The 22,636-nt window shown below is 38.2% G+C and overlaps 1 protein-coding gene across 2 annotated transcripts in view; it reads right to left on the bottom strand.

The window, feature by feature from the left end:
- Positions 1 to 5,814: 5,814 nt before the first annotated feature.
- NRG3 (neuregulin 3) overlaps positions 5,815 to 22,636 on the bottom strand; it is a 419,575-nt gene continuing 402,753 nt past the window's right edge. For both annotated transcript variants that reach the window (XM_065670778.1, XM_065670779.1), the window contains 2 exons: positions 13,542 to 13,712; positions 5,815 to 8,018 (listed from right to left, as the gene is read on the bottom strand). In XM_065670778.1, the coding sequence (XP_065526850.1) occupies positions 7,511 to 8,018; positions 13,542 to 13,712 (679 nt within the window). In that variant the 3' untranslated portion in view covers positions 5,815 to 7,510. The remainder of the gene's footprint in view (positions 8,019 to 13,541; positions 13,713 to 22,636) is intronic.

Genomic DNA, 22,636 nt, shown 5'->3' with positions numbered 1-22,636 from the left:
AAATACATCACAGCCTGCAAATAAATGTGACCAAATCATACACAGTCATCTTAGTATTACCAGTCTGTGCAAATACTACTGGAACTAGCTAGAAAGGTTTTTGGTAATTAGCCTTTACTTGTGCCCCTGACACAAGGCAGAGTCCATGTTTTGCCTTAGCTTTGCTTATGTTTAAGTGTTTTAGGTACACTGGCTCTTGGAAGAAAGGTTGCTTAGGAAGAAAGACACAGTCAGTAGATAGCACCTGCTCGGAATAACCTTTCCCTGCCAGGGTACCAGTTTTTCCTCTGAGGTCAGAATTTTAACAACTTTGTTTCCTGAGCTGCTTTGGGAAAAAAAAAAAAAGCCTACTATTGTTAGCTGAGAAGAAAATGCAGGCATGCTGAACTTGCCTTTGTGGCTTCTGTATGCAACATACAGAGAAGCAGCATAGAAAATTATATCTTAAATATAGTTTTGTTAAATAAAACAGTGAAAGATCAGCCTGGCAGCTGATCCATGCTTAGATCTGAATGCATACAATTGTGCAGAACAAGTACGGACAGTTTTGCTTGTACATATTTGTCAACTATGAGGGTGCTGAGGCACTGGAACAGGTTGCTGAGATGCCCCATCCCTGTAAGTATTCAAGGCCAGGTTCTATGGGGCTTTGAGCAACCTGGTCTAGTGGAAGGTGTCCCTGCCTGTGGCAGAAGGGTTGGAACTGGATGATCTTTAAGGTCCCTTCTGACCCAAACCATTCTATGATTCTACGACATATACATGATTCTGGAGTGCAAGACCCAGCTCTGATCTGTAGAGTTGGAGGACCTTACACCACTGCTAAAACTGGAGCTGAGTGATCACAACCAGTTACTCTGACAAAGACAGATATGAGGTGGCACTTTAAGCAGACTTTGGAAGCAGCTTTATCTCTACAATAATCAAGGACAATACACAGTGAAGTGCAAAAAATGAGGTTAGTTGGAACAAAACAGTTTTAATAATGTTACCCTGATGGGCGGAGAAATTTCTGCTCAGACAGCTCCAGCACAGACAACGGAAACTCATGGTCACGTCAAATCATGAGCCGCAGCCACAGAAACAGTAAATTAGCACCATTGCTAGTGCTCGCTATAACCTGACAGCAATTGAGAATCAGTTCCATCGATTTTTAGTTCATATTATTTCATTTTGATTTAGTAAGAGGAGTTCTGCAGAAGTCAATGCTGACACCTGCCTTTTGATACAGTCACTAGTGGTGGAGATTCAGACACCCTGCGGCTTGGGGTGGGCCAGCTTTAGAAAGAAGCATAGGTTAGCACTGTGGAGGTGGAAACCTGGGTTTTGTGTCAGCCAGCTCAACAGCTGAGCCACCATAAATATCTTCCTCCGGGAGCCTCATTCCCTTCACATTAACTATGCTTTCAGTGAAACAGTTTCCACTTGTACACCACTAGAGTCTGACCTGGAAGTTTTATGTAGTCCATTTTTTGTTTGCAAATATGTTAGTTTTATTTACCTTTCCATTTAAAACTCAAAGTGGCTGTTGATGTGCACAGAAATCTCCAGCATTTTAGAAACGATCCAAAAAATAACAGAAGTAACTTGAACATGTTTTTCAGGGAATGGTTAGAATGGTTTGGGTTGGAAGGGACCTTAGAAGGTTATCTAGTCCAACACCCCTGAGATGAGCAGGGACATCTTCAACTAGATCAGGAGAGAAACATGACACCCAGATCTTAACCATGCCCTATTATCATGATGTAAATATATATGTTTGGAGTTTATATTTGTAACACCTCATTTTTTAAAAAATAGTTAAAGTAATGTAAGCATTTCAGGTAAAGATAGTTTAAAAAATTTACAGAAGACATTTTAGGGCTTTTTATTTTTTTTTTTTTTTGAGACTCCTTTGCTTCCAAAATTCAACACTTCAAAGGATCCCAGAATTTGGAAATCAATAACTTGCAAAACAAACTAGTGCTGATGACCATGGTTTCACTGACTTGACAGAGATCTGAGAAAGAAATAAAGGTAAGGCAAGTTTCTCAGATGACGTCTCCTGGCCCATCCCAAAATCTATCCCTTCTCACCCATGGAAAAGCTGTGCCATAACCAGGAGAACCTCCCTACTCTCTTCTCCAGAAATCCACAGCGTGCATCTTGCTGGGGTGGTGGGGGTGGTAATTCTTCTAGCTGCTGTTTTCCCCATCAAGGACAGTCAAAATCTCAGATATTTCTATGATATTCAATATCCGTAGCATTGATTGGTAGATTTTGGAGGGGAGGGGAAGGGAGGGGGAAGTCATCAATTATTCATACCTCTTTTCTTTTTGGTTTTGGATACTCATTTATTCTTTCCTGGAAGAAATCAAAGATAATCTGAAGCAAGTAAGTTTGAGTCAAAAAGTCAAAGTGAAACCCATACTGCATTTCTGTTCTGCTTATGCTAAGGTAGGTGATACCTGCCTCAGCTCTGTATAGAAGTAAGCTTTATATTATGAAAGAAACATTATCTTAATGTATTGTCAAGCAAGGGAAACTAAGCCTGAAATACTTAAAAACCACCATCTTAGTCATATTACTGGCATGACTTATAAAATGCCCTCACTGAGTCTTCTTTCATTTCCCTAATGCATCTCGATAACCTTTAGCTACTACTGATTATTTCAGAGAAAGCAAGGAAGTATCTTTTGTATTTTAGAATAGTAATTATTCTCTGCATTAATTTTTATTATTATTTGTATTTTAGTTTTCAAATATTTACAAAACTGAGAGCTCTCACTCCATATTCCTTCAAAGCAAGTCACAGATAAAATAAGTAATATTTACTATATACTTTTAATGTCATAAACGTCTGCATTGTATTTTTTATATAATTTAATGCAATGCATATGAAAGGTCTTAAACTTTTTGAGACATTTTACTGTTAATAGGCAGAAGTGTTCTGATATATAGCTATGGCTCAGGACACTTCAGATGACTTCTGGTCATTGGTACTCTAAAAGAAGTCAGAGGCTTCTGGTCCCAGTGCCCAGGAGAACCTGAAGAGAGCATCTGACTCAGAGACTGGAAATGCTGATACCAGCAGGAGTGGCAGGAAAATGCCTTGCAGCACAGGCTGCATAAATCTTTCTTTAAGGCAAAGATTTCCCATAAGGCCTACTGAAAGCAGATAAATGTACACGTAAAAAATTTTGAACATTTTAGGCCTTAAATTTACTCAGAGGACAGTCCCAGCATCCCAAACATTAGGCTATAAATGCTACCAAATTCTGAGGGCAAGGTAAAATTGAACATGAATAAGGATGCTCAACCATTACAAATTCAGTGATTTCATAAAAAATCAAAGCAGGCATAGGGCAGCACAGAAGTGGGTCTTGATGGGGATGAACTGGGAACAGGCATCCAGATTCTCTTTCTCCTTATATGAGACGTAGACATGAATTATCTTCTTATGATCTCATGATTGAACATTTGATTTAGGAACATATCTAGCACATGCATGGTCATGAGCACATGCCATCATCTCATCATTTCTTCAAAATTTAAGCCTGAAGCTGTAGGATTTTAATTAATAAAACTGGAATTAGCCACTTGCTGGAAAGTTCATTATTTTTAGAACCTGGTCAGTGATATTCAGCCCTTGTAAAAGACAGACCTGACAAACCAATCATTTGGGCAGCAAATCTTGCATCGTGTTCTACTGAGGGTGACACAAGTGTGATTTCCATAAGCAAAATGAATGTAGCTCCGTAAATCAGTGTAGAAGTCCTTACACCATGTAGAAGGCTACTAAACTTTGTGACACTTAACATTGAGCATAAGAGATTTTGGATGTGATCCTCTCTTAATATAAACTGCTACATTAACTACATCAGCTGGGAGCGTGGCTAGATGCCAAAAGCATTCTGAAAAGCTCTTTTTCCATGGATGCACTTGTTGGTCAAAATTTAATCGTGCAACAATTAGACCATTCCCATTTTGTGTCATGGGTGTACTGAAGAATTTTCCAATGGTTAATGCTACAAAATGTGCCCATACTCACCTACATTTCCTATTTCAAATGTTGAAACCATTCTAGTAGATTTTTTTAGGGTTATTTTGAAGAAATTCTATACAGAAAAAAAATAAAAAAATCTGGACATACACTTCTCTCAGAATTCTGCTCCACAGTATCATGCTGAAGAGACACAGGCTTTCTCTGTTCAGTTCAGAGGAAGTTCAATTTATTTAGTTAGCTGTTCTTCCAGTTTACTTGAGTGTAATGCTGCATGTGTGAATTTTCACACCAGACTGCACTTGGAACTTCACAGGTCAGATATAATTTTTAATTACATTACAGGTAAATGACTGAGTTCAGAGACTCTTTTAGAGGGATTACAGTCTGTTTCCAAGGATAGGAACAGATGTAATTCTAGGAATGAACTACACTGACTCACATCCCTTCTGAATCCACTGAGTTCAGTGTGATCACAGGGGTCAGAAGTAATGCAAAATTCGGCCTATGACTTCTGCTATTTTGGTACAACTTTCTGTTGTGTCCTCTACATAGTTAATTGTCAGACTTCAGAGAAAATTTTGTCCCATTCACTGTAAAATAGAAAGGTCCATGGAGGAAAACTGGTGCATTAGAGAAACACACAAAGGACATTAAGGCTATCTAGTTTGATGTTTTCAAACCTTTTTCTTTTCCTCTGCAAACAATGACAGTTTCAATAGGATCTGAAGCGATACTCTTAACAAATAATACACTAGTCTGACATATGGTTAATATTAATGTCTCTCTATTCAAACATGCTGAAAACTGAATAGAACAGTTAACATATAACAGTCACACATCCTTTGCTGAGTACAAGATCGCATCTCTAACATGAACTGAAGATATCTTCACCATTTTAAGATCTATCATTCAGTCAAACATTTCATCCCCCTAAATACATTGCTCTTCCCCTGTTTCTGGGTCTTTCAGGAGTGCTGAGTGAACGCATTCTCTCCATAAAGGCATTGCTTATGATATGGTTCTTTCTTCAACAGAAATTTTGCTGTGTATTTACAATATGTTGCCAAAGGTGAATTTGCAGAGTTTGGTAGGATTTGGGGGTGAGAAGGCCTTACATCTGGATTGAAAAGATTTATTTTTGAAATACCTATCTGGGCAGGATTCTGCACTTTATTGCAGATAGACCATCTCTTGATGAAATTAATTAGTAAGTGTGAACAATTAATTAATTGTGATCACACTTCACAGATTATTGAATCAGAGCTTTATATAGTAGCCAGTTTTTATATTACAGGTATATTCACAGGGCTTATGGGCAGAAGCAACCTCACTTTGCTCATGTCCTGAGCTGGTGGGATATTGACAGAAAAGTCATTTGTAGGGATGTGAAGCTGAGCCCACCTAAAACATCTGCTTTCTCAGAGGGTTTATTTGGTGTGGGCTTGGGACCATACCCAGTGCAGTTAGCTCAGCTCATGCATGGTGAGTCTGTGCCCAGCCACAACATACTGCAGAAACCTGTCAGGGTGAGACCACTCCTCATGGTGATCGCACATTACTGCTACAACAAAAGCCCTGTGTGTCTTTGAAGAATGCATTCCAAATGAGGCATGCTCCATCCTGGAGCATAAAGCATAGTTTGCCCTCAAATATATTTTTATTGAAAATACACAGCAAAAATTACAGAATAGAAAGTTCTGTATACAAGACAATTTCATCAACTTTATCTTAAAAAAACAAGCGAAAACTAAAAACAAAACGGCAAAAGAAACCCAAAATAAGACTTGGTGAATGAAGACTGTGAATATCAATTTTTTTTACTGCCTTAACAAAAAAAAAAATGACATACACCTTCAGCATTTCTTTTGCAAATTTACTTGACAGAGGTTAAAATATTGCTTTATTCTGACTCAACATACAACAGCACTGCATGACTGATTGTGCTATTTTGGGAAGTCTTGAGACTTGTGAACTGGAAAGTCTGGGACACATATATAAATTTAACAATTAATTTGCTGCAAAGGAGTATTTTATTACATTCTGTATATACTGTAATTTGGTTTTTAATCAATTTTCTGACATTAACGGAAAGCTATTTAGCAATTATTTATTATAGCTGATTTTACTTTTCCCCACGAATAAGGAGATATTTTAACACTAATAAAAAACAGTAATGTGTATGCCACTGAATCCAATTCCTTGCATTATTGGCATATTGTGTTATAATTTAAAGAGGGACTCAACAGAAAGCAAATGCAAAAAAATGCTTATAATGTGATTGGGATATGGCAACCAGGAAATTACATTTCTTCTCCAAGGCCTTGATTCCCTGCAGGGAGTGATTTGGTGGTAACCATCTGCTCTTATATAGCTCAATTAGAATCGTATCTGTGCATGCTTGTGGGTCTGCCCATACAGAACCATCTGCAGGGTTGAAGCTTTAAAGTTCACAAGCCTAAGCCATGATTAATTGAAGTGACTGAAGAACTGAAAGTGGGAACAAATTAGGGCAGTGTGGACACTTAACAGCTGGATTTTGATCATACTGGATCTTTCTGACTCTTCTCTGAACAACCCATAATAAAAAATGAGTTAAAAAAATACACACTCAGAAGTGCTCCTTGAGAGCTTACAAATGCCTTCAAAGTATAACAGTTTAGAAATGTTGAGGGGTTATTAATGAACGACAAAATGTATGTTCCCACTCAAAAAACCCCAAATCAAATCCAAACCTGCCATAATAAAAGCTTTTGGACTTTTTGTTTTTCCTCGCTCTCCACTAAGGCTGCTCTGATAGGTGAAGCTCAGAAAATGAGCACCTACAGGCTCCTGACCACTGAATCTCTACCCCATATTATATATCATACCAATACAGACCCCAGTCCTACTCCACACCTCGCTGAACACAAAGCTCCTAAATGTTTCCATTGACTTTCTTGGGCTTAGTGACACATTAAAGTAAGGTTGAAGGTTAAGTGTCTGGCTCAATTTAGGGACTTATTGTCATTCCACAGTAGGTACCAGACCTCAGAAGGATGTCTGCATGCCACGGTGTGAACATGGAACCAAGAGGAGAGAGGGAGAGGGTACTGGGTCTGTGGTGGGGTCGTGGGACTTGCTCCCCAGGGTCTGAGTCCCTGGGCAGCAGCTGATTGCAGTGCTGCCCTGAAACAAGAAACGAATCTAAGAATGGTCTTGGCCTTTACGGAAAAAAAAAGATGCATAGCCTTAGCCTTTGGACAGCTAAAGAGGACCATGGTAAAATGCTCTGTAACCAAAACTTCATGTGTAATCCTGCCTAGAAAGCACCTGATGCACACGCTATCCCTCCTGGAACTTTTCCCTTAAAAAAATATTTTGTTAAAAAACACTATGATATGAGGGCGATTGACTATTTGGTTTCTTCTAAGTAGATGCTCTTAAATTAATGCATATAAATAATTTGTACTTAATTTCCTCCCTTCCTGTTTAACAAAGCATCAAATGCACAGATCTCGTTTCCCCTCCCAAAATCCCCACACAAAGTCACTTGGTCAATACCGAGTCTCTTTGCGTTTCACTTTTTAAGACAAATTGTGCCTCTTGCTCTGACTTCGCCATGGGGCTCATGGGCAGAAAGGCCGTGTTTTCACTCGTGCTGTTCTCTGCTTCTACTCTTGCCAGTTCATAGTCCTCCGACCGCCTTGCGTCCGACAGAATCCGAATCTGCTCCTGCACAGTTTCTAGCAATATTTTCACTTCGTGTTGTTCTGCTATAAGACAATTACTGACTGGGGAACTCACATTGACAAGTTCAGCTGAATAGGAGTTTTTGCACCATTTGATGCCTGTTACTTCAGAAACATTTTGCATTTGCATGCAGGCTTCGTCCAAGCCCACAGATGGGATGATGGGAACAGAGTTGGCCCTTGAAGATGAATAGCCGACCAAGTCCTTCTGATCCATGTTATTAAAATAAGGGGTTGTCTCTCTTGAAGGCAGTTGCATATTTATTGAAGTATTCTGAGGAGTTTTTAAACCACTGGAGGAATACCTGGAAAGAGTAAAAAGAAGGTTTTGTTGTACAAGTGGTCAGATGCAACAAGCAGCACGAAAACTCTAAGATTCAGTGAACTGTGCTGAAAAGCTACATGTCATTTTTTCCTCACACTAGGAACACTTGGTAATAGTATGGCCCTGGGGAAAACTACAGACTCTGGAGACCTGGCTTTGATCCTCAGATCTGCTGGTGACAAACCATTGCTTTCCTCCCAGTCTCATTTTGCCCACCAGTATATGAGAAAAAAGATTATTCCTTTTTAAAAGATTTCAGGAGTTGTACTGTATTATTTTTCTTTGACATTATATTTGAAATTCCATTCCTATCCTCCTAACTCCTAACTGGGGAAATGGATTGATGCTTTCTTCTTTCATTGATGAGTTCAAAACTCTCAATGTCAAAATCTTACTTTAGGAGAACACTTTAAAAAGGTGCAGGAAAAAAAGAACTTTAAACAAAACACGGCTGTGTAGTCTTTATGTATATAGAAATGATTGCATGTGCTCCCCTTCAAACAAGCAGAGCATCTAAGTGCAGCATACCTCTAAAAACATGTCTTTTTTTCAATAGCCCATACTCCTAATGTTGGCCTCATTTCTTTTCTTGGATCTCATCTGGAAACACAGCTAATACATTTGGCTTGAGCAAATGTCTGTGTTTGCCTGATATTGTAATCCTGTGCTTCAAATAAAAAATCTTTATCCTCCATTAATAAATATCATAGCATTATTTTTTATTTATTATGATCAACTTCCACAAATTTTTATCAACATTTTTGATTTGTTTTAAAGTCAAATTCATTACTCTGATCAGAAAGAGTTTTACATGGTATACTTAAAAACCAGAAATGGAAAGTATACTAAATATAAATCAAAGGAAACAATGAAAAAAAAAATCCCATCTGAGAAGCAGTATTACAAGAAATATGGTGCTCTAACAGTTAGTCGTGATTGCCCTTGATTACATCACCTCAGTACCGGAACGTATTTTATTTATAATGAGCTTTGTGATCATATCACTAATTAATAAGGCAAGCTAATGGTGAAGTCTAGTATATTTTGTCCATGGATGAGGAAAGCAACATTTAGATCTGGTGTGGAAGCAGGTGCTTTGAGCTATGACTTGAAGGGTATTTTTCTGAAAGCTGCTTAAGCTTGCTGGACTTCACTAGGGATATCCTCCTATTCATCCATGCCCTGCTGCTTTTTGGCATTAGCAGAAAAAGAACTAAGGAAGAGAAAGTGAATTGCATGTAACAGCCATAGTCCAATATTAGCTCACAACACTAATTAACTGGAAAGGCTTCCTTTGGCCTTATCCTCCTGGCAGGCTGTCAAACAGGAGAGAGGAGGAGATATCTTTAGGCTCACTTCCAGCAGAGCGCCACTGACTTGTTATTAACTCATCTATGGTGGCACTGTGTTTGTACAACTGTTTGACACATTAACCTGTACACGTACATGCATGCAGTTCTGTACAGCCCCAGTATGCAAACTCTCCAGGTGTCCCCAGAAGACCAGAAAATGCAGCTGGGAGTGCTGCAATAAGGAGGAGGTGTTGTGCTCTTTGCTGCTGTCTGATGGAAAGACATACTGCTTTGGGAAGTGAAACCCAGGGGAATAATATAGCGAGTGGCTTTTTCAGATGCATGCTAGAACTTCTTGTACATGCTATATAGCTGTATTTATGTTCTACATCTGAACCAGCTAAGACTCAGCTTTTGGTTAATGCCATTTGAACTCTGCTTAGACACACATGTAGCCATTTATGGAGGGTCTTTTTAGAACAGTTTTCAATAATCAGTATGAACGGAATACTGATCATGGATATTATTCCCAAGGGAGGATAATTAAAAAAAAAAAAAATTAAAACAAAACAATGCAGACCTTTGGGTTGTGCCCATTCTTGTTTCCTTTGCTTATTATATAATTCAAACGACTATAGCTGGAGAGATCGCATCAGTTGCATTATTCCCTTTTTTGGTAATTCGGGCCCTAAATATATTCTGGGCTGCACCCTGAAAACAAAGGAAGGGAATGTTTTTCATGAATTCCACATGCAATGGATGTATTATATGGATGATATATAAGCAAAACCAAGAAAAGACTAAATTAAAATGGGTTTGGTGAGAAAATAGTAACATTTGCCAATTCCATAATAGAGATTCAATTGTTGGTATTTTGAACACTAATTGACAGCAACAATAATATGTAATGCAATGCCTGGCATATTTTCATGATATTTCTTGAAGTACAGATAGAATCACCGGTTGTATGCCACAATTACATGTTTCTGCCCTGTGCTTACAAGGCTTTCAAAGAAGGACTGAGGTTGAATTAAAGCACATACACTGCGTGTAACAGGCAAGGTATTAAACTAGTAGGGATATAACATCTAAGCCATGTAAGAGTCTGCTTCTGGTCGATTATAAACTGATCCATAGTTCTACTTGTGACACAAGACTGCTGCTGTTTTCAGTAATTCTGAGACTTAGACCTATAATTGCAGAATCTTAATTACATTTTCCTATAATTAACTTTACAAGAACAATAGTTCCTCTTAATAATATCTGGGGTTTTATGTGAAAAATTGTTTTGTCTGAATAAATTCACTCATATGCACGTATTTCAAAGTGCAGCTTTCTCTCCACCCTTTCCTTAAAACCAAGCAAAAAAGAGAAACTCAAACATTTATAAATATGCAACAGTAATTATGTTACTGTTTAAGAGTCTAAATTAACGAATGACACTGAAAAAAGGGAAATAAATTTACTGCCCCATTAAAACAGATATAAAGAGAGACAGAAGAGACTGTGACTTAAAAAATAAAGTGTTTTTTTTTTTGTTTAGCACAGTACCAGTAGCTTTGCTATAAGATGTATTGCTATAGATGTTCAGTACAAGACCCTGACAAAAAGGCCCATTAAAATGAACAGAAGTCATTCTAGTGGCATTACCGGTCTTTGGTTCAGCCTTGTAAGCACATATACCTATATATATACACCTCATTTTCTACCTGAAGGTATGACACATCGGCTCCTGTATACATAAGCAGATTTATATATGTATATGTACACATTCACAGGCTATAAGGCATTACTTCCAACACTTCATACAGTGTAATACGAACAGCTCTCACTTGACAGCATGCGATCAAACCACTGCATGTAAACTTGTGACACCCTCAGGGACTCAAATCTGTCTCTGAGATGTGACTGGCATTGAGATAGTTTGTTTTCTTTAGGCCCCTCATTTCAGGCAGGTTTTTACTCCTTCAAGTAGCACACTGATTAAATAACTGATATTAGCTGTCTTTGACTCAAACTCTGCAAATATCAGATCCTGTTGCAAATCATGAGGTCTGGTGCTTGTGGAAAGGGAGAAGAAGGAAGTAGTGTAAGTTCTGCAGGGGACAACGGAACTTTTCATTTGGGCTGGAAATCTAGTAAGAATACAAACACTATGAAACTAGCAGATATTTAGAAGATGAAAAGCCATCTGATTTTGGGGAAACCTCTTCCTAAGTTAGAAGAATTCCACATGAAGTACAATTAGTGAATCATTTTTTATATTTGTTCAGAGATAAGATGCGTACTTATATTCTAGCTGAAGAGATTACTTCATTGCTGCAACACAAAATAACTTGCAAAAAGATTTGTTACTTTATTCAAAGACTTAATTTTAATAAAAACCACCATCAGTAAAACACTGTAATAAGATTGAATAACTGTTTTTATTTTCATGCCTAACACTGATATTTAAAAAATTAATTTCCATGTATATCAGTTGAAGACTTTTGGTATCATATTTGTGATATGCACAGGCTGCTGTGACTCTGTCACAACACCACCTGTTGATGCACTCACAGGATTCCGTCAGAGAGAGGTCCAGTTGTTAAGAGTCAGTATTAGGAAGATCTAATTCTACAGACATCCCTAGCACACAAAATATGGATGAAGTGCTTGAGTGGATTGAGGCCAGAAGGGGTAACAGTCTGGTCCAAATATCAACCTCTTTCAGACCTGCAAATTTAAAATGTAGCCCACTACAAGATGATGCTTGTCATATCACACACTGATTTCCCAGAGAAGAGAAAATACAACCACCCACAAGACAGCTTTGCCATTTGCTACCTCACCTCTTAACCTAGGAAGGGGCCGCATCACTCTCCAGAGCCTATGCTACAAGACGCTGCTATTGAAGCGGGGAGGCTCTTAGCCTGCCCCTTTCAGGAAAGGTTGCATTTGGAGTCACAATTTTTGTAATGAATTATACACACATTATCATACATATTTGCTGCAAGGATTACTAAACAAATTTTCCTTATAAGAAGCAAATAATAAAAGGAAAAAAGTATGACACATATTTGTACTTTTTTAAAGAGGTCACCAGACACACAAACCTTTTGTGGCTTTTCTTTCTCCCTTCACAGGTAAGCTCTGTTCTTGGTCTGTCTTTCCTAATTACTGATGCCAACTTTGTTCGGTAGATCAGCTACAAAACATTTAGTGAACCAAGTCCCTCTCTCACACTGTTCCCCAGACTGGGCAGTTTCACTGCAGGTTGGAAAGCACGGTGAGGGAGGCACAGGTGGAATGCATGCATGCCTGCATGTGTGCCCACAAGACACACACGTAACAGCACTTATACTTGGCCAGCATTTGTGAATGTCATCTCCCAAGAGCTCAGAGTGAATAACGACCTTCCTTCTCTGGGGAAAATTAAATGGTTAGGTGACTTAGATCTGCACTCCATAAAGCCAGTTCTGATATGGAAAATATACAGCTGTCTTCTTGCTGCACTGAGCTGTGATTCACATGTGTCCAAATGAAACTGTATTAATTATTCCACTCCAGATATCACTCCTAGTTTTACATATAACATGTTTGCAGTGATTCTGAAAAGTCTTCAGAAATCTGTAGGGATATGCAATTCCAAAAGACTTCAAAGGCAGCTAGCTGTAGATGCTCAGGAGCACTTCTGAAATTCAGACCTTATGTACAGCTGGAGCTCACATTCAATATTCTAATAAGCTGAACGGAAAAAGGAAAGATATTGGATTCTTTGTGAGCTTTTAAAGACAAACTTGTTTGAAGTTATTGCTATTCAGTCTCTACAGCAAACACTTCACAATGTACATTGATTTATTTAAAAAAAAATCTGAATTATTTTCTTATTTGCCTAGTGCTGATGGAAGAAAAAAATGCTATGCAAAAGTTACTAGAACATCACATCACCACTAGAAAAAACATCCATTATAAAGAGTAACATTGCCAATGACTGTTCTAATCACTCCCTACTACAGCCTTTGAAAGGCTTAAAAAGAGCAGCCAGCCAAATGAGAATGCATTACTTTCAAAGGGCCAGTATACCGAAAACATTCCTTTGCTTTCAATACTACAAACCCTGGATCCACAGTACACTATAAAAAGTTGGAAGGACTGTAATGGCAAAGCATATTAACCACATAACAGCAGCCACTCACAAAGTGTCTCACTTCAGTTACATAATTACTTACCCGTGACAAGGTATTGTGTCCTGGTCTGTGATCCTTGACTCTTCTAGCTGTTGATATGCTGGTCCTGTAATTCCATTGAACCTACCCCGAGGTAAGGGAGGAGTCCTCCGAAAGGCATTTCTATGCAGCATCCCACTTTTTTGTCCTGGGCTGCAGCATGAAGAGAGACTTCTAGGAACAACACCAAGAGTACAGTAGAAATTATCACAGCAAAAGCATAAACTTTTGCAAAGTAAAGATTCAGGATTAATAATGCATGGATTACTGTGTCTATAACTTTGCTGTGGCAGTCTATGACGTCAGTAGAAAGTCTCTATGGAAATGTAATACTATAATCCATAGTTAGCTGCTGTTTATGCCATGTTTAATACATCACCTCTCTTGTAGGAATGAAAATAATTGCCTGGTATATGAAATGCTTTCTCATACTTGATGAAGGATGCTTCTTTTTCTCCATGATGCATACCATAATCCTGCTATATAGAGTTGACTTGGACAGTACAAGCAAACAGTACAGCTCCATCATACTTACAGCTGAGCTCAAAATCAGATCTTAAATTGAGAACCCATTATATCATCTATCAATCTACAAGGTGCTTGCTTCCTGACACAACATCATTAAATTGTGAAAAAAATGTAAGTGAAGAACCTAAGTGAAGCTTATGAAATGAAGCTCAAAAAAACCATCTCTGACAAGTTTTCTCCATGTTGAACAAGATTTCATTGTTTTTTTCGTGTTTTATATACAGATTGTTTTCTTCTTTGGATACACTAATAAACACTGTGTTGTTTCTGAGATATAATACAAACTTGAATATAATACACACAAGTAATAGTTTTCTTATTTTAGAAAATCAACTTCATAAACATTTTTGTAGTGTTTTGGAAGGAGAATGGATTTTTTTTTTCCACTACATGCTGGTATTAAAAGTTATCTAGAATCCATACTTTTGGTAAATTAACTACAAATTCAGCTGTTTCTGATGCAAAAATAAGGGAACACAGAATTAAGGCAAGACATAACCTATTCCTACTGCTGACAGGTCACAGTTCTGCACGGTGTGACTAGCTATTCATTTTCCAGTTACTCCTATTCCTCTTTGACATCTTCTGGATCTCAGAAATGCAAATTTATCACCTGATGTTCTGTTACATCTTTAATGATATTTTACTATAGGTTTTGTAGATCAATTTAAGAGTCATTATTTTTGGTTATATGAATAATTTCAACTTCTGATAAACTTTAGCTATGCAAAAGACTTTTGATAAATTTGTGTCTCTTTTCCTATTATAACTTAAAAGCAATCTGCATTTCATACCTAATGGAAACTTTATTTACAGTTAGGGCCACATCTACTCCCAAAGCAATTCCTGCTTGGACCAAATATCTTGGGCAAATTCTCTTGGACTGTACATTTCCATTAAAACCAATCTCTTCTCCCCAAAGTCAAAGCATAATAAATAAATTCCTAACCTACTACTCAGGCTACCAGTGTTCCACTGCAATCTCCACTCTGTTCTCTCACACACTTTTATTTCCTGGTGCTTTTTAATTGAAAAGATCAACAAACCATGGCAATAATACTCCCCCACGAATTTTTGATGCTATCTTAAATAGATTTTTCTTTAGCTATTAAGGAAGCTGTGAAAAGACTTCTTTAAAAAACAGAAGCCCTGACCTTTCAATACTAAAGGCTAAGTTCAAGTTGTGAATTACAGTTCACATTCTGTAAAGTAACACCACCACATCATAAAAGAATTCACAATTTCTGCTCAGGAGAGCCTGAGATTATTACAAGATGCAGCTGAATGAGTAATTTTTGTTGGATAATGAATTTCAGGTTTTTTTTATTGATTGCAGTATATTCACCAATGAACTACAAAAGTCAGCAAACTGATTAACTTAAGAGACTTTAGACTGATTACAAATATTTGAAACTAGAAAGGCACTGTTTTAATTGTGGTTGGTTTTACGCCCTTGCGCATCTTCCTTGCTGGATGAAAGCACATGGTCTTCCGTCTAATAACATGCACATGCAAATCGCAAACGCTCTGCATTTGTTATAGACATAATTTCAACACATAAAGGTAGACATGAGATAACTGTTATAAACTGTAGCAAAGATGCATATAAGTGACTTAATCTGTACTTCCTTCAGCTGGTACTGAAACTCCTTGCTACACAGAACACTAGACTCTACAGGCTGCTAAAGGGCTGCTTAGACTGAAGGGATCTGGCACATGCCAATCTCCATGCAATCACAGCAGCTGCACCACCAACAGAGCTTAAGCAACCAATTTGTTGCTAATGTGAGGCTCTCATGCTTTCAACATTCCTGACAGAAAAAAATGGAGTGAAAAGAATGAATAAAAATAATGTGCGGTCATGGGCAAGACAAATTCATTAAGGACCAGGAAATATCTACACAGAGCGCAGCTGCAAGTTAACTAACACTCATTTCTTGAAGCACCAAAGACAAGATAGTAACTTTTTTTTTAAAAAACACTTTCTATTAAAAAGTAACTGCAGCATAATAACGTTTTTTCCTTTTTCACCAAACTTCTATGAACATCAGCATACTCTTCCTCCAAGACTGTTAATACAGCCCCTCTCAGACTTCTGCTCTACTGCTCACGTAAAGTGCTCCTCTCTTTGAGGCAAACAATGCCTTTCAGACTTCTTCAGGGAATTTATCCTCCTTCAGCCACCGTTATGGTTTCTTCCTCCCTGTACTCCAGTCTAACTAGGCAAAAATATCCAGCCCACATAACTGAGCTGTTCAATAAAATGGACCAATAAGCAAAGCTGTAGTAAATATGTCTTTAAAATCTCTTAATCAATTACTCCAGAATAACAAAAATCAGAATATGCTTGAACTGGTTCACAAGTAACGCATATACCAGTGAGAAATATAGTTCTGATGAATTAATGGTTTGAAAGAAGTAGTTCAACCATCTCTAAAGTGAATTAAGAGCTTGGGATTCACTGTTGCAAATTATTTTGTGTGAAATTTTCTTCAGGTTGAGCAACCAAGTAAAAACAAATTCTGTCTCAGCAGGTTCAGTATTCTCTTCACAAGGCACATAAACAATTCCCAAGTGCAGTTAACAACATTCATGAAGAGAAGACTTGCAGTCATTTTTCAGTAACTCTGAGAATCCTCCCATACTACTTTTTAGCTGATTATTAAACCAAATTGATTATATATCACATTATGAACACATTCAGAAATAATTTCATCAACAGAACTTGAAAAGCATTAACAAGAGGATGACAAAATGTTATAACTTTGGATGGGATCTAAATCCTTTCCTTCTTTGTTTAATAAGTGCAACAGAGCTATAGAAATAGTTCTTATAACCATGCTTGTCTGCATATCTATTTTACTTATTCTTTCCCCTTTTTTCATTACTGTAATTCATGAAATGAAAGATGCAAAGTTGAAGAAGGGAAGTTATAAAACTGACTGTAAATACTCTGAATCTGTACCTGCAAAAACTATACAGAGGCATATTATGTTACATACTCTATCATCTACTGAGCATGAGGTGCAAATAGTGTTGAAGACACAGGTTTTGTCTTTGCAGGACAGAAACAGTAAATACATAACCCAGTGACAGAGCTGGCTGCCAGATGCAGTGTCTTCAGATGTTCCTTAGGAGCCACATTTTTAGGCTAAGTTAGATAATCTACTGCCAACATTTGTATAGATCAACTATTCACTTTTAAGCAATTTTCAGTTTTAATAAAAAGGCTCTGTTATACCTGAGAACATAAGCATCACTCAACAAATACCATGCAACAATAATAAAACTCTATCAGAAAGTCCTTTTGTCAGACTTCTTACAGGAACAAGATGACACACAATGAGCGCATCTCTGTTGAAACCAGTTATAGATGGCTCCACAAAGGGAGGAAGTTAACATAATGTTTGGGACTTCAGCAAAACTGCCTGTGATTAAAAGAATACTAAGATTGTAAGGAGATTCTTATGACAAAAAAAAAGTTGTGGCATATGAAAACTGAACTTCATAGTTTTACCCCTTTTTTATCCATAGCATCCTGTATCCAAAACACCACTCTTTTCCACATCTTTGTAAAGTAATCATGTACGCTCTCAAGACATGATTACTGTCTAGGAAAATGTCTCATCTACGATGGCACAATGACCTGTGCTTCCAAGCTTCTGTTTATGAGCCATTACAGATGGTCAGGTTCTCAGCCCAGGTGATGGGGTTGGGCTGTAGCCTGCAGTTTGCGAGATTCGCTTCTCCCTTCGCATAAATAGAAGCTTTCTAGCAGCCAGCCTACACCTACATATATCCTCTTGATTTCTGAAATGGGAGCACTGTTGCTCCTTTATATATTCTGGTATTCAGGAACGGCATGTGCCAGAGCTGACTGGGGACTTTGCAACTCTACATAAACCTTTGAACACTACCTGTATCATCGGTCACCATCCCAGTTCCACCAGATAGGTACATACTATAGGAAAAGGGAAGCGAGCGTTCAAAGGTACCTCAGTGGCACTGAGTTCAGTCATCAGCCATAATTTCATCATATGCTCCCTGTAATGTGTTGATCAACCTTGATCCCAAAACTACAATAATATCCAGAAAGTTGTTCTATATTGAAAACTTTGAGGCTTCCATTCAGTTTAAAATTATTTATGATGAGTATACATCTATTTGACATGTGCCACCATTTTAAATAGGTTTTCATTTTAAATAGGTCTTTTACTTCTCATTATGCTTCCTCTGATGTATTTATAAGCAGCAGTCATACACTTTTTTCAGTCTTCTGAAGACTGAGACAGATTCTCTAACACTTTCTTACGGAACACAGATTATTCATTCCTCATATTGCAGTTTAAGTTCATAGTAATCAGGAGGTCATTTTAACCAGGTGAGATAATAGTGCTGTATTCTCATGCTATATTCAAATGAAGTGACAACAGTGTCTTATGAAGTGGTTTTAATGTTTCTGACTTTCTGATGAAAATGTCTTGATTAATAATTCCTCTCATCCCATTTATCTTTTGCTCAGCTGCATCACTTTGATTATTCTTTTGATGAACTAGTATATACTGAAACCTTTTCTTCCTCATTCATTGCTTAGATTTTATTATCAGTTCCAAAATGCCTGACCTTATATTTAGTACTGCTAAGCTGGAATCCACCTCTGTTATGCCATTCTTCAAAGTTACTCAGTTACTCAATTCATGCTTTATATCTAGTTCCTTATCTGTACTGACTCTATCTTTTAAACTAATTTTTGCACCAAAGTTGTGCACAAAAGCATAAAGCAAAATTTGTCCCCAAGTTGACTAATTCTTTTGGAGTTCCCTTAATGATCCTCTGGAGCACTAAATGTCTTCAGGCATTCTGGCCTGAAGCACTTACCTCCTCAATGTAATTCCTTACTCTATCCCTTTTAATCACCTCTGTGTACCTGGCACTGTAGCTCTTCTGCCTCTCCCTACCTTCTCCCTCTCTAAAAACATTAGATGTGTGACAACAAACAAACTGAGGACATGTAGAGATCTCACCTACACCAAATACAAAACAAGTTCTCAGTGTAGTGTTGTAAAAACCGCTGCTGATAAACTTCATGACAATTTTTAGCCTTTTTTATATCTACCCAAAGAATCTGATTCTTCCCCCCCCCCCGCCCAAAGCATTTGTCCAAAATCCTTGACTAGTCTAGTTCAATGTAATAGGTCTTCAGTTCCTTCAATAAATTTTTCCTTTCCTAAATGTTTGACGTTTTCTATTCCATCTTCACATGGCACAGCTCCTTTTTTGACATGTTTTGCTACTGGACTTGAAATTTCATGAGCCAGTTCTCCTTCCCGAGGGCCCCGGATTTCTATAGCCCCAGAAGGAGTCAGGACAAAGGAGGAGTTTGCTTTGGTAGATGTGGATTGGGTTAGGGACCAGCTATGCAATCTGGACATCTGTAAATCGATGGGTCCGGATGGAATGCACCCACGGGTGCTGAGGGAGCTGGCGGAGGTCATTGCTAGGCCACTTTCCATCATCTTTGGTAAGTCGTGGGAAACGGGCGAGGTGCCTGAGGATTGGCGGATGGCAAAGGTCACACCAATCTATAAGAAGGGCAAGAAGGAGGACCCGGGTAATTATAGACCGGTCAGCCTTACCTCCATCCCTGGAAAGGTGATGGAACAACTTATTCTTGACTCCATCACTAGGCATATCAAGGATGAGGGGGTCATTAAGAACAGCCAACATGGTTTTATGAGGGGGAAGTCATGTATGACCAACCTTATAGCCTTCTATGAGGAAGTGACTAGGTGGAGGGATGATGGTAGAGCGGTAGATGTAGTTTTTCTTGATTTCAGTAAGGCATTTGATACTGTCTCCCACAGCATCCTCATAGATAAACTAAAGAAGTGTGGGCTTGACGATCAAGTAGTGAGGTGGATCGAGAACTGGTTGAAAGGAAGAAGGCAGAGAGTTGTGGTCAATGGCGCAGAATCTAGCTGGAGGTCTGTGACTAGTGGAGTTCCTCAGGGGTCGGTGCTGGGACCGGTGCTGTTTAATATTTTCATCAATGACCTGGATGAGGGAACTGAGTGCACCCTCAGCAAGTTTGCTGATGACACAAAACTGGAAGAAGTGGCTGACACACCAGAAGGCTGTGCTGCCATTCAGCGAGACCTGGACAGGCTGGAGAGTTGGGCGGGGAGAAACTTGATGAAATTTAACAAGGGCAAGTGTAGAGTCTTGCATCTGGGGAAGAACAACCCCATGTACCAGTACAGGTTGGGGGTTGACCTGCTGGAAAGTAGCGAAGGGGAAAGGGACCTGGGGGTCCTGGTGGATAGGAGGATGACCATGAGCCAGCAATGTGCTCTTGCGGCCAAGAAGGCAAATGGCATCTTAGGGTGCATTAGAAAGGGAGTGGTTAGTAGGTCAAGAGAGGTTCTCCTCCCCCTCTACTCAGCCTTGGTGAGGCCGCATCTGGAATATTGCGTCCAGTTCTGGGCCCCTCTGTTCAAGAAGGACAGGGAATTGCTTGAAGGAGTCCAGCGCAGAGCCACAAAGATGATTAAGGGAGTGGAACATCTCCCTTATGAGGAGAGGCTGAGGGAGCTGGGTCTCTTTAGCTTGGAGAAGAGGAGACTGAGGGGTGACCTCATCAATGTTTACAAATATGTAAAGGGTAGGTGTCAGGGATGATGGAGCTAGGCTTTTTTCAGTGATATCCAGTGATAGGACAAGGGGCAATGGGTGTAAACTGGAGCATAGGAAGTTCCACGTTAACATCAGGAAGAACTTCTTTACTGTAAGAGTGACAGAGCACTGGAACAGGTTGCCCAGGGGGGTTGTGGAGTCTCCTACACTGGAGATATTCAAGGCCCGCCTGGACAAGTTCCTGTGTGATGTACTGTAGGTTACCCTGCTCTTGTGGGGGGGTTGGACTAGATGATCTTTTGAGGTCCCTTCCAACCCTTGGGATTCTGGGATTCTGTGTGATTCCAGACTTCTTTGATCAAGATCTACTAGATCATCTTGACTCGAGAGCTTTGATTTCTGCATTTTACTTCCACTTTGACTATAGTAATGTTTATTTTCATACATTTGATTCTATTCCCATTCTCATCCTCAAATAATCAAATCCTCAAACAATCAAATCCTTCCCATCTTCATCCTCAAATAATCACCGTAGCTGAAAAATTAAATATATTCATTCAGGATTGCCCTAACTGCTTCATATATTACCTCTGTCCCACCATCAGCATTGCTTCTTTCTGTATAGTACTCCCTTTATACAGCAAGAACAATTGATTGCTTTCAGTATTACCAGTAATTCTTAACTCTGAACGATTTCTGGAAATGTTCACTTCAAGCATGATTTCTTTGGCTCTGTGATACAGTTTATTTCTTTCCCTACATCCCATTCCTTTTAGGCATTCTTTTTATTAAATTTCTACAGAAAACTACGTTCTTTCCTTGGGAAAATACAGATTCCTTATGCTTTCTCCCTTTCAGGCTTCCTCTGCCTTTACAATCTCAGTTGCTTTAGTTTATCAGTACTTCTTCTTTGAAATTTAATAGCCTTATTTACAGAATAACTTAAATTTACTGTTTTAATTTAAACTGAATCAATTACATTGGGAACCTAAAATACTTACAAAATAATAATAATAATAATATCATTTTACTGTGGTTTTCATGGTATTAACGGTACATTAAAAATTTAAACATAAGTAATTTTAAATTTTAGAGTAAGTTTATCCTATTTTGACATTTCTATAAGACAATACAACTGCTCTAGACTGAAAGCCTTTGCATTTGGCTTTCATCATAGTATTCACCAAAATTAATCCCTACAAAATCAATTATGACTGAATCAATGAATGAAAATCAGGATGACTAATTGCCAAGAAAACTGCTATTCAATGGGATCACAACTCAGTCCCATAATTATCAAAACTCTAATTTGTTTCTATCTGTAAGAAATTATGACAGTACGGGTTTTCTTCTTACTAAAATCAACAGATAATCTGAGATGAATTTTTGAGACACTGTATACTTTACAAGAAGTTTATTGGTTAAACAAATTTGTTACTTTCCAGTAGACAGTACTAAGAATTGTTCTACTTATGCAAGCAGATGATGTAAAATTCTACAGTAATAACAGTACATAATAGAAATGAAATATTTTAGGAGTAGCATTCAGTGGAGATTTAAATTTTCAGTTGTATCTCTACCGTAATTCTTTGCATGCAGCTGAGGCTGGTAGAGACAGAAAACTGCTATTATCTAGTAATCTGAGTGAAATAACTAGGTGATCTTTGTCAGTCAGATTTCAGCAATCCCAAATGATTCCCCACTTAGATAGTCTTACTGCCAGGCCAAAATTGTATTGGTTTGAAAAACTGGAAACATACAGTTGCTGATTTTAAGAAATAATCACCCATCATTAGTGCCCTTGAAAACATTAGCAGAGAAAACAGATCTGGAAAATGAAAGAAAATATTTCCATAGAAATCAGAAATAAACCAGTAATATAGTTTCACAGCATAAAAATGAGAACCTGCAGAGCTGCTGCAATTTTTAGGCTCGCA

The sequence above is a fragment of the Lathamus discolor genome, chromosome 3 (assembly GCF_037157495.1).
Source record: "Lathamus discolor isolate bLatDis1 chromosome 3, bLatDis1.hap1, whole genome shotgun sequence".
NCBI classification, from domain to species: Eukaryota; Metazoa; Chordata; class Aves; order Psittaciformes; family Psittacidae; genus Lathamus; species Lathamus discolor.
Note: the sequence above shows the minus strand (reverse complement) of the source record. Positions and strands in the feature narration are given on the sequence as shown.